The 13,225-nt window shown below is 37.8% G+C and overlaps 1 protein-coding gene across 1 annotated transcript in view; it reads left to right on the top strand.

Moving 5' to 3' along the window:
• Positions 1–13,225, top strand: part of GALNT2 (polypeptide N-acetylgalactosaminyltransferase 2) — a gene marked incomplete at its 5' end in the record, with an annotated part of 42,525 nt that extends 29,300 nt beyond the window's left edge. Inside the window, 6 exons of the mRNA XM_027897533.1 lie at positions 1,728–1,854; positions 5,689–5,781; positions 5,988–6,071; positions 7,773–7,899; positions 9,420–9,539; positions 10,826–13,225. Coding sequence (XP_027753334.1) covers positions 1,728–1,854; positions 5,689–5,781; positions 5,988–6,071; positions 7,773–7,899; positions 9,420–9,539; positions 10,826–10,981 — 707 coding nt within the window. The remainder of the gene's footprint in view (positions 1–1,727; positions 1,855–5,688; positions 5,782–5,987; positions 6,072–7,772; positions 7,900–9,419; positions 9,540–10,825) is intronic.

Genomic DNA, 13,225 nt, shown 5'->3' with positions numbered 1-13,225 from the left:
GGATTAAACCTTCAGATGAATAATTTTTAAAAGTGAGCTTGAGGTATACTGCATTGACCTTTATTTTTAACCAGAATTTCAGTCCATCTCTTTCAGAGGCATGTATTTACTAATACTTAAATAAGTTTGATACTATATTTCAGGCATTTAGTCTGCACTTGCTTGTCTAATGCAAAAGCCTTTGTCTTTGATCATATCTTTGTCTTCTTTCGCTAGGTTGTTCTGAGTGCAGCATCCCCTCATGTTGGGCTAATAACTGTATGAACTTTATAGCAGAACTCCATAAATAATGCTTCAAAACAGTGCAAGAAAGCTATTACTCCTTTGCTTTCACAATTTGAGCAATATGGGGCCAAATTTGAGCTAGATGTGGAGAAGCCTAAAGTCTTCTATCCATGCGTAATTTAATCTTGTAGTAACAAAAGCACTTCTATGTTTCTAACTTCTTTAGCAGCAACCAGTCATTTACTGTGATTCTTTTTTTTCAAAATAAGAGGTGCAATACTGAAGTCAGTGCTCTGAAAAACATTCAGAGAGAATATAATTTTTCCTCTAAAAATTAGTTTTGCCTGTTCTCCCACGTAAATTCAACTAGAAAATCAAGGCTGTAAGTTACTGTCAAGGGCAATATTGTCATTCATATTTTGGAGGATCTTTCTATAGATTGGACTATGTTGACTGTCAAGCATACATGAATATGCCTAATTGGCCCCTATGCACCAGAATTTATCACTGAAGTAAAACAAATACGAAGTGATCCTTGTAAAAACAGAGACCATTAAGAATAATGGCGGTTGACTTGCACTGTCAGCAGCTGAAATCACAGCGCCTCTTTTATATATTTATTTTTTTATTTTTATTTCTCTCGGCAGACTATTTTTCTAAAATCTGTGGTAAAATAGTTATTATGAAGAGGCTTGAAACTAAGCTATCTAGTAACAGCTGCTGGACTAAAGGGGGAATCATCAAAATTGAAACAGTGCTATGGGAAGCACCCTTCTTACTGCAGAATGAATGAGGAAAAGTTCTCTCTCAGTAGTAGGAGACTTCTGCTATCAAAGGCCGAAGTTGAGAAAAGTGTATAAATATTTCTAGACCTTCTTGTCATCATTAGTTGGCTCAGATCACTGGATGGGCTTAGAAGTGTACTGTCCATAACCTTCAATTTATGGCTGTTTTGTCTTTATTTGGTCTATCTTCAAGTCGAGATTGACTCAAAATAACTCCTTCCACAGCCAATGTTTGGGAGTTTTTGCTTATGTACTATAGTAAATTAGGAGCTTGAATCTATTGATTGTTTTATTATGCCCTGATTTTTGTCCACTGTGTTATTCTATCTTCAGCTGAAAAATTTTATTATAAGCTAGATGGTTAATTTATCTGTTAAGTGTAGCTGCTGTTGTTTACCCTTCAGACAGAGCATAGTAATAGCACACATGCACTTAACTCACTCTGGCAAATCACATCATGGTTTATGGATTTGGGGAATGCTGGTAACTTCAGATAGGAGAAAACATACAGTTTTGCTTCCAAGTTAATATGGTTATTTCTCATGACCTTGCAGAACAAGAAATGCTTAGGTATGCCTTTGTTTATCCTAGAATTTATCAGAAAACTGCCTTACTGATCTTCTCAGCAAGAATCACTAAAAACCTTCTCTGTAAACAGTATGCCACAAAATTACAGTGTTTTATGATCTTGGTCTTTCATTCGTGTTTTTATTTCAGAGATCTCATTCAGAGTTTGGCAATGTGGTGGGAGCCTAGAAATCATCCCTTGCAGCAGAGTGGGTCATGTATTCCGCAAACAGCATCCTTACACATTTCCTGGTGGGAGTGGTACCGTGTTTGCAAGGTAACTGCTCAGGCTTCAGCTAAACAGTGAAGTTTTGGATTTCTTCAGGTGATCAGCAGGTGGCAGTAATTTCATTTTAGGGAGCTCATCTTTAGAAATATTTGCAATATTATCTATCATAGAAAAATATTAATTTAAAATAAATTAATGACTTTGAGGAAGCTATTATAGACTGGGAGAAGAACCTGAGAGTTGAAAGAGGAAAACTTCTGGTGGACACAGACTGAGAATCTGTAAAAGAAGGAAATGCTTAGCTTGGCATTCCATCACTATTGAACACTTTGTGTTTATCTTGTTTTAAAGAAGCCTTTATTTTCAGAACTGCATCATAAAACTTCATTTTATAGAAACAGTTTCACTGTTCATTGAGAGCCAGAATACACTAAGTTATGAACATGCTTGCTTTTTGTTAATGCATGTATGTGAGATGCAAATGGTTATGTAGACTGATTCTGGTATTTGTGCCAGTCTGTTGGCAACTTCATTCTCTCTCATTTGCCTTTCCTGTGCTATGTTTAGAGACACTTTTTCTATAGACCAAAGAAACTGCAATTTTAAGGGCTTAGATTATTATGCTGGTTAATTTTGCTGTTGGTACAATGCGCAGCAGTAGCTGAAATACTGAGCTATCTCCTCCATTTCTCTTCTTTATAGTGAGAATAGCAGTGCTGATTTATGTTCACAGTGGTTTTTAATTAATGTGGATAAAAATATTTTGGGACTGTGGTGGACATTTTGATCAAGGCTGTATCAGCTGTAGCTGAAGAATCACTGTAGGTTTTGGTTTAGAGAATGCTCAGTGCTCAGAGGGTGAAGAAGTACACCCTCTGCTAAAGGTTCTGTAGGTTAAGAGCTGGAAATAAAATTGTTTCTTTACCCCTGAAGGGACATGGAGCCCAAACTCTGTTTAACATGAAGCAACACAGAGAGTGAAGATGTTCTTAAATTCGTAAGAATGTTCTAAGCTGCTGATATTTTTGGACTCATGATTCACTTTAGACTGAGGAATCTCCTTAGGGTGTAGTTCTTCCCTTCCATGCTGATTATACCACCAAGGTGACTTTAATGAATTCAATAGTCTGCTAAAATAAAGTCCCTGTCCTCTTTCTTCCAGTAGTTATAGTTTTTTTTTTTTTTTTTTGTCGCTCCCTGTTTTTTGAGATCTGTATTTTATGCTGCAGTGAAAAATTAATAATAGTACTTATGGCAAAACAAAAGCTAGCAATGAAACATTCTCAGTACATCACATCTCTTTTCCAGCATTTATCATGTGCATCAGGAGAGCAGGAAGATCTACCAATTAAACTGCATTATGTAGGCTTAGGATAAAGCTGTTTTAGTTTCATGAGGCTTTGAAGTGGACATCATAAAAAGGAGCATGGTTAATAAAAGTGAATAAATATATAAATATAATGTGCAGCTTTCCCACTCCTGCAGCTTTTCCGTCTTCGGGGTGTTGCCAAGATGCTGCTTTCCTTGTGATGTAAATAGGTACTTAAATGTAGCTCAGTGGAAAAATAGGGGAAAGGTGAGGCTGTATGCACACAGGGATAGGGCAGACACCAGAAATGCATCACAGTGGCAGGGGTTGAAAATTCTGCATTCATACTGGGATTAAAGCTTTCTGATTTTGTTGTGAAGTCAAATCATCATCTCTCAGATGTCTTCACAATTACTGTGACAAATTTTTTAAGTCATTTGTGTTCAAAATAACTTTGCAAAGAGATCCCACTTTGCAAAGAGATCCCACTTGAGGAACAGCTAAAGCCTGCCAACTCTTACCTTTCCAGATCCCTCTCCAGTTCTGCCTTTCTTGAAAGTGGCTTATTACCTTTGTCCTTATCTGTCCAGCTGTCTCAAATTCCAAAATACCATCAAAATTCTTTGTTTCTATGGAATTATTTTGTAATTGACCTAGAAGAGTTGTATATTACTTAAAAGCAAGATTGACAGGTTGTATATTTGAAGATTTCCTCCTTACTTAGCTTTTTTGCATGTCAGACCTATAAAACAAAATGCCTTAAAATCAATTTAAGCAATAAGAGAATGACAAACCTAGGGTAAAGGGATATCCTTGGAATACAGATATTATCAGATATATGTAGGACCATGCTGCCAAGAAACTTGGTGCATGGAGTCTGTTCTGATCTTGCCCTTGGGACTTGTTGGCTTATGCCATCATCTGTCCCTTGATTATATGCAATTTGTTCTGGACTGCTCTGGGTAAGCATCCTATTTTTAGCTGGCTAGTCAGTACGCACTGCTTTTTGGCAGCCAAAACAAATTGGTAATTCTGGATGAGAGACTGGGAGTCATGTTTCATGAGAGGGGAGACCACATCCTGGCTGTGTGGTGTGGGCAGATACAGCTTGTGTCTGGCAGGATTTGCTAGACCAGTATGCACTGCTTCAATACACCACTTCAACAAGCATTGTAAGACTTGCAGACCCCAATCTGCTCCTTGCAAAGCTCCCTCATTGCTTGGTGCTTGGTTTCATTAACTTTGGCTCAGTGTTCAGTGCACTCTGTGCTCCTCAGCACCTGTGCCTTATTTGGGACCTTACTAGTTTAGGCAGTTCTCAGCATCTACACAGTGCCCGTATTCGTGTCACACTAAGCCTGAACTGTTCATCCCTGAGTGTGGGGAAGCATAATGCAGGCATGTATTGTGGCCTTGCAAGTGCCTTTGGAGTCATTAAATCCTGGCAAACCAAATAGTTCCTCTCTAACCACCAAAATCTGTTTGGCTTGTGGGCAGCCAAGCTGCTTGCTGAGCAAGCAAAAGGTGCAGGTGCTAAATGGTTGACACTGACACAGGTCTGAGAGACTGCAAGTGAAGATAAGCTGACATAGCTTCTAGTTTAAATTGACTGGGATTTTGCTTACAAAAATTTAAAGGAATCTTAGCAAGAAAAAAATCAGCCCTCAAACAAAAAAATTATTCAGGTCTTCATTGTGACATTTTTATTCCCCTCATTTTTTATTCTTTCTCAGCAACCTGCAAGGTTTCTCACTTTATCCTGACTCCTTCTGTCTTTTGAATTGGAAAACCATATTAAAGAAACTATTGGCTGACTGAGTTTACTCCAGTTGTTTTAGATGAACTTGCTGCCAAATGTAAAATAAGCTTCAGAACATGGAAGTTTCGAGTGAAATGAGACTTAATTTCCTAAAAAAAAAAATTGTGAACAATAGAAGTAAATGAGTTTTACATGGAACCAAGGGAATGGAAAAAACAATTGTCCTTTTGTAATCCAAAAGGAGATTTAAAGACATACATAAGTACAGGAACACTACCCCAATGTTTTTTGGAACTTGAATGCTGTGCTAGTAGGAATAGGATGAAGATTAGAACATGTCTTGCCTATGTTAGCGTATCTGTTTTCAAAAAGGTAAAAGATATTATTAATTATTGCTCAAAATTGTTGAGATTTCTATGTTTCCAATTAGCTTGCTTTATCCAGGTGAACACTCATTAAATATGGCTTCTGTTAAATTACTCTTATTAAAAAAAAACCAACCAAACACCAATGTAACAAATTCCAGGAAGTTTGAAGGAAGAACTCCAAAATGTGTATTAAATTCTGGATGAAAACCCAAAGCAGTGATGAGTGTGGAAAAGACATAAAATTTGTCCTGAATGAATTTATTTCAGTTATGTTAGTCTCTAATGGTTTTCTATTACTTGGGTTCTTTATAGGGACTATTCTGCCTGGCTTGAGGCAGATAACTATGTGGTACTAGGAAGGATTGAAATCAACCTGAGGATAAATTACGTGGTTTAATTGCACTTCGAGAAAATATAAACGATGTGTTTCATATGATTATTCCTAGAAATACACGCAGGGCAGCAGAAGTCTGGATGGATGAATATAAAAATTTCTATTATGCAGCAGTGCCTTCAGCCAGGAATGTACCTTATGGCAAGTAAGTCACAAGTGCTTCTTTGCCCTATTTGTTCATTCTTCATGAGACAGCGCCTTCTGAGGTGAAAGCAGTGCTGGCTCTCATGTTGTCACTTTACAGTTTATTTCAACAATTCAGCTGTTCTTGAGTTTTCTGTGTATTCCATAACATATATGAAGACAACAGCCTGACTTTGAAAACTGCTTTTTTTTTTTTTTCTCCTCTAGTATTCAAAGCCGAATGGAACTCAGAAAGAGACTTAGCTGCAAACCCTTCAAGTGGTATCTTGAAAATGTTTATCCTGAGTTACGGTGAGTTTTGGCTGACACTAGTATGCAATTCTCTTTTCTGGCTTCCCCAGAAATTATCAGTTTCTCTTTCTTCTACCTTGAATGTGAAGGATACTTTTTATTTTATCTGTGAATGCAATGCCTCATGCATGTTTATGTGCTTTTTGTTTTTATTAGTTCTGTTCCTTAAGAGTAACTTTTCCCTAGTAAGCTGCTTTTTCTTTTTCTACTTACTGCAACTACAGCTGCAGTAGCAGATATTTTAGAGAACAGTGTCCAAAGGACTTCACTTACCTAGAAGTAAGTCTCCTACACAAGCTATTTGCTCAAAACCACACTGTTCTGTATCCTGTTGTCATCCCTTTAAAGCTTGTGCCTTTGCCTAAGCACATGCCTAGTTGAGTAAGGAGACTGAATCTCAATACAGTACAAGTAACAGGAGTCAGCAGACTTGTATGTTTGGCAGACAAAGGCGAATGCCTAAGACTCCTAAGAAACTGAGTCTCTTGTCACTGGATAATCACTGACTTTTGGATGGGGGTGAGAAGAGGGAAGTGAGGGATAATATTGCTAGCAGCTTCTCTAACATGAATGCATCCTAACTGGTGAAAAATCCTTGAAGAGAAACGCTTTTTGAAAGCATAAAAAGTTTGTGGTTAAAGAACCCATTAATAAGTGTGTTGGTCGCATCTGATTCTGACCAGCTGTTAGTACTGTAATGGTAAAAGATACTGTGTGTAGCTTGTAAGAATACATGGTGTTTTTTCCCTGATGGCACTTCATGTCAGTGGAGTCAGGTAATTGCTAGTGATAGATATATAGGCTTGAGATGCAAAAGCACCAGCTATTACAGCCCCAGTGAAACATGTGCAGTGCCACACACACTAAGGAGTCTCATAAACCAGGGTGATGCTGAGGTTTCCTTTATTTTCTCTTAAAAGTGCCAGAGGATATTTGGTTTTGTTTAATTTGTCAGAAAAAATGTGTCTTGCAAGCTCTCCTGGAAAATGTGCTACCATAAATGTTACTGAAGTGTAATGTCATCTTACTCTGTGTCATACCTCATGTGCTTATTCTGCTGGATTGAATTATTATACTCATATTAGTCTGAAGTTTTTAAATGTTCTGATATACCCTTGTTTTACTGTTTGACATGAACTCATGGGCTCTACCCCTCAACTGTACTTTGCTGAATGGGCTTGCCTAGGTATTTCCATACTACGAGTATATTTTATGTGTGTTAGAAAATAGATATCAGAAAAACTTTGATTTTTTTTTCTATATTCCTAACCCCTTTTTTAACATTTCAGTAAAAATAGTCTGAGAAAAATGTAGAATGTCCTATTTCTGCCACAAGCTACCTTACCTGAAAAGACAAAAGGATCTGGTGACCTTTAATGACAGCATTAAGCTTTGAGTCACCTTAAATAATAAGTCATCTTTAACTTGATTATTATGCTGAGTTTATATGTTTATCCTCATTCTCTGGCACAAGTCGTTTCATATTGCATCCTAAACTTGCAAGTTTACTTGTGTTTGATCAGTTCATGATCGGATAATTGCCGCCTCTCAAAAGATGATTGAGATTTCCAGATGATAGTCATCACTCATCCTTAACATCTTATCTTTTACTCTGAGTAAAACCAAGGAGTTTAAAAAAAAAAATTAAAACCCAACAAAACCCCCAAGTGAATTAAGCATCTATTTCTGGTTTTGTTTTAGGGTACCTGATCATCAAGATATAGCTTTTGGGGCTTTGCAGCAGGGTACCAATTGCCTTGACACTTTGGGCCATTTCGCAGATGGTGTTGTTGGAGTTTATGAATGTCATAATGCCGGGGGAAACCAGGTCTGTATGCCATTAATTTCTGTTTTCCAAAGTAAAAGTCTTTTAAAAAAGTGAAAGTGAGCCTAAGCTTTTTAACTCAAGCAGTTACTATGTACTGGTGATAGGAAGATGAACCCAAATTAGCAGATCAGTTGTTATAACAGATGGACTAAATACCGTCTCCCAAAGATTCAGTGTGCATCACATTATCCCCTTCCTTTGTCACTATTAATACTTGCTTTTACACTAGAGGCCAGTAGCTTCCTTCCTGGGAATTTTGGACTTGTATAGAAGGCTTTCTCAGATGTCCTGATTTTCAAAGTGCTACGTAGAGCTATCCTGTGCCTGTGCCCTGAGCATATACACCATTTGCAACTTTTCTTCTCCTCTGGTGTAGTGGAACTTGCTTCATCTTATCTCCATTATAGCTAGTCTTAGTTTCTGGTCACTGGAGGAAAGTATCTGTTTCACATCAGGAAGGGCTAGGTTAAAAAAAAAAAAAAAAGAGGTGGGATTAGTAATGTAATTTATTTCTGAAACACTGATTGCTTCCAAAATAACATTTAAATGTAACCAGGCTTGGAGTCATATATCTAGGATTTTGTATTATACAACTAAATCCTCTTTAGTTGTTTGAGAGAAGCTAATTGTGCCATTTTAAGTAGTTACAAGCATGATTTGGATAATTAGTGTGGCTTTAATCAAGTGGCTGCTTTCCTCAAAGCATAGTTAGACAACTGAAGACCAGTGGGGATCTTGGAGATCAAATTTGAAGGATAAAGGCATGAGGAGAGAGTCTGAACATCAGTGCAAGATCAGGCTCTGTGTAAGAAGATGCTGAGATCAAACAAACTGGGCAACAGTTACATACAGAACAGCTTTTCTTTGCTCATTGAAGAGTTGCCTATTTAAATGCATTTAATGGAAAGTCTTTTGTACATCACACCTTGGATAGGAAGGAACATTTTCCCTCTACCTTCGAGTTTAGCCCTCTTGTGTATTGCTTTCTGGTGGTCTCTATTGTATTAAGAACTACTGTTTCCTCACTGTGGTCCATGTGCTTTGTTCAGCGTGTGAGTAGCGTGGCCAGTAATGCTGCAGGCCAAGCTTTTAGGGGTTTTATGTATGTGATTACGTCCTTTTTTAAAATATCTATACATATACATAAAGAAGATATGTGGAAGGTGTAACACACACATATGTATATATACACATAAATAAACTTAGAGCTAAATAAATATTTGGACAAATATTTCTACATCTGAAGCCCGGTGTGACTGCCTGCTGCAGCTGTGGGAAGCCAGCAGAGGGAGCAAACAGCCAGCTCAACCCTGATCTGACGTGGGGATACTGAAACAATTGGAATTACTGTGTTTGGAAAGGACGTTTTTCCTCTCCTGTCCTGTGGGAAACAATGAATTGTTCTAATGCTCACACATAGATATTTATGGGATTTTAGCCTGTGCTGTATATGCAGAGATAGCATGTGCATCTGTTAATGTACACAATTTTGTACACTGTTTTTTTCTTCCTTTTTGTAGGAATGGGCCTTAACAAAGGACAAGTCAGTGAAACACATGGATTTGTGCCTTACTGTTGTGGACAGAGCACCTGGTTCACTAATAAAACTTCAGGGCTGTAGGGAAAATGACAGCAGACAGGTCAGTATGTCGTGAGGGGAAACAAGGGCTGGGAATGAGACTGCAAGAACATGCACTGGTGATCATCTCTTCTATAGCTTCTACTCTTCACACTGTTGTTTATGTGGGTAAAGTTAAGGACGTGTGATATCTAAACAGAGCAGCAGGAATAAGCTTGTGTGTTGAGCTTGTCCTTTCATAGCCAGTGATAATTTTTGGTCACTTGTGTCATGTAGAGGTTCTGTCCCAACAGGGGCCTTATTGTAAAGGTTTTACCCAACAGCACTGATGTGTAAGTCTTCAACTGCCATGTCTGTTTTCTGAAATAGATTCTTTATTCCACAGTGTATTTTTGAAAGGTATTACTAAGTGAAGTTTGAAGATTATGTGTTCTGTGTGTCAGAATAGTGTTCTTTGGCCTTCCTTCTATTCAGTGGTTACCTGTTTATAACAGTACTAGACTCCTTAAATTCATTTTTATTTATGCAGTATTGTAACTTCATCTCTTTCCCATGCCTGAGGAAAATCACATTTGCAGAGTCATACCATCTTTTTGATCTACTCATCTAACAATTCCTCTCTTTCTGCTAAGTCATCAGTTCTGATCATCTGCCAGCTTCCTTGCTTCTGCATCTCTGTCTTTACACACAGTTAACTGAAACTCTGTCCTTGATGAGAGAAGAGTATTCTTGACACTTTTCAGAACAGAAAACTACAGAAGCAAGATTTTCCTGATAAGGTTTACAGGGCACAGTACATTAGAAATATAAGACAAAAACTTTCTATTTTTAACACATTTCTGGGATTTACTCTGTCCTTTGACATCACGTTAGGCAAAGAGCTTCTGACAGCACACAGATTGACTGGTTGTCTTCTGCATTACTGAAAGGTGTCTGACACATTTCTGGATTTCTGTGAAGTTGTTTATATTGATTGTGCTTCTTGCTTCTCTGTGCTCAGTATTGTAGTGATATGTGCACGGATTTTATGATTTTTATTTTTTTCTTCAGACCAAAGGTTTCATGCAGGTAACAGGATATTTGAGAAGTTCTGAAGTAGAGGAGAATGGCTTGGTGGTGTATTCTGCATGTCTTGCAGAGTGTTAGCTTAATGAACAGCTGTTTTGGCAAGGCTTGCCATAACTTACATACTCTTATTCAAGAATCATCTAAACTGCTACTATTGTTGCAGTTTTCAGAGCTTTTCTAGGCACAGGCCAGGGAAGCTTATGAAGACTTGAAAGGACAGGATGTAGAATTCTTCCTTTTCCCACCTTTCCAGCTCAGTAACTGTGTTTTCTCTTTCAGAAATGGGAACAAATTGAAAGCAATTCTAAACTGAGGCACGTTGGCAGCAACCTCTGCCTAGACAGCCGAAATGCCAAAAATGGTGGTCTCACCGTTGAGATCTGCAATCCTTCTTTGTCACAACAGTGGAAATTCACACTTAATCTGCAGCAGTAGAAGGACTTACAAGCAAAATGCTGTTTCAACTGAAAAACATTGGGCAAAGTTTTGATTGAATTACTGATGTATTTCTTAAAACTTTCCATGGAACTTATATACCTCAGTATTCCACCTTTATCTGAAAGTAGAGCGCTGAAGCAGACACCAGGGATCCAGGAAACTCAGAGCACTGCAAAGATGGCACTGAGCATCACTTCACACCAAGAAGGAATTGTGCTACAAACTTCAAGGTTCCTTTCTGTCTTCAGTTACTACTTGCACAGCAGATAATTAACTCTAGGAACAACTGACGTATGATAAACAAAAGGATCTGAAGAAACACCTGTGGGGAACAGGGCGTGGGAGGGAGGGTGGGAAAAATTACTAGGAGAAGGTCATTTGAAAACTCCATTTGCATAGAAGTCATGGTTTGTTATTTCCAGAAACAGAAGTGTCATTTTGAAGTTGTTTTTTTTCTCCTGTGTGTACTTGGTAATTTGAATATGAACTTTTCTATGATGGACTCTAAATATAAATATATGAAAGTATATATATTGTCAGCTCCCAATGATTTATATCAGTTTTCATCATCCTACAATTATCAACGAAGTGATTGACATATGTATAACCAGAAATTGGATCGGAGTGCTAGGAGAGAGAAACTTTATGAAGGTGCGGATTTTGTGCTGCTGGGTATGATGTCCGTGCTAACACTGGATGCTTTTGCTTTGCAAAGTGGATCTACTTCTTAACACTTCACCCTTACTGGAGAGATCATGAAACTCAGGAGGAAAAAGAAAATAGCAGAAAAAGTCAATGCCTCTGCCCAGATGATCGCTCGAATTGTTTATTCCAACTTGAAAATTCATTACATGTGCTCTGGATAATGTTAAACTTGTACTTGATATTTGTGTTGATCATTTCTGTAGTACTTTGTCTTTAAAATACTTCTTCCTTTGTTATAAAATTATATAAACAGCACAGATTTTTTTGTGCAGCCATGTTGGTTCAGCACAGTTTTATTCTGGGCCCTAATGAGAAAAATTTGTCTCAAACTCCCCTTTTGAGCTGTTTAAATAAGTTACATCACTGATGACAGCACAAGATCTGAATTTTAATTTGCAAGGGTGAGCAGCTGTGTAATATCTCTGAATTGCACTTGCTTAATCTCTAGACCTGCTACTGGGGAATTTTCTTCCATTTTGTTTCTTTAAATGGAGCTTTTGAGTGGATTCAGGCTTGGCTCTGGGAGTCAGCCTGGATGCCTGCATAGCCTTTGTGTTTTTAACCATAGAACTTGTGCATTTTGCAGCTTCAGTCCAGCTGATGTCATTTTTATAAAATAATACTGTCAAAGTTAACCCGAACTTTGACGTGTCCTTTCTTATGTTTGCATAGACTATATACTTTTTTATTAAAAGCAAATGCTTCAATGAGCTTTTAAAATGAGAAGGCAAGGTAAATAAGTACTAATAAGTGAGACAGTATTGACAAAAATTAGTGCAGACATGAAGTGCCAGGAAGTGGTTTTGGAAAGATGATGATCTTGGAAAAATGTAAAGGTTGATCTTAAGGAGATGAAGAACAGGTGCTGTACTGTAGAATGCTGGTACAGTCCTCCTCTTTCTTTGTCCTAGGAGTAGAGTAGTTCCTGATTTTCCCTTTTCCTTTGGCTGTTCCTGTGCATTAGGTGTAGAGATGGTACTCTTCTGGCTTTAGCAGTGCCAGTCAGTGAGCCCACAGACACCTTGTGTGTCTGAAGTTAAGACTTGCAAGTACCTGCATGGGGGTGTGGATTTGGATGGGGGCATTAAATCCAGTTTTACCCATCCATCATCTATCTCTTTTTATGAAAAATTAATACTTTTTTCCCTTATCATTCACAATCCACTTTCTCAAAAACTTGCCTGTTTAGAGGCCAGGCAATGGTTGAACTATTTTCAGCCTTTAGTCTCTCCCCGTAGCCTTTTAACCTAGCTGAGAACTTGAAGATGTTTTGTAAACATAGCAGTAGATTCCTTCATGATTTGGAAATACAAATGCTGAAATATGGGTTCAACAGCAAGTCAATTGTTTCAGGTTTTGAAAAATAGAATTTAAGAGGAAAAAAAAAAAAACAGCCCAGCCACTCAGCTTCAACCATGGAGGTATTTCCATTTGCAACTTTGATCAAAGTAAGGGTAGCACTAACTGACATGAGTAATTGCAACTCTAAACATTGACCTGCCTCTTGTCTCTCAATCAGAATTGCTAGCTTAAAAA

Source organism: Empidonax traillii, unplaced genomic scaffold (assembly GCF_003031625.1).
Source record: "Empidonax traillii isolate 1590-97213 ecotype Southwest subspecies unplaced genomic scaffold, ASM303162v1 scaffold547:size421747, whole genome shotgun sequence".
In the NCBI taxonomy this organism is placed as follows: domain Eukaryota; kingdom Metazoa; phylum Chordata; class Aves; order Passeriformes; family Tyrannidae; genus Empidonax; species Empidonax traillii.
This window is presented reverse-complemented; position numbering and strand designations above follow the sequence as displayed.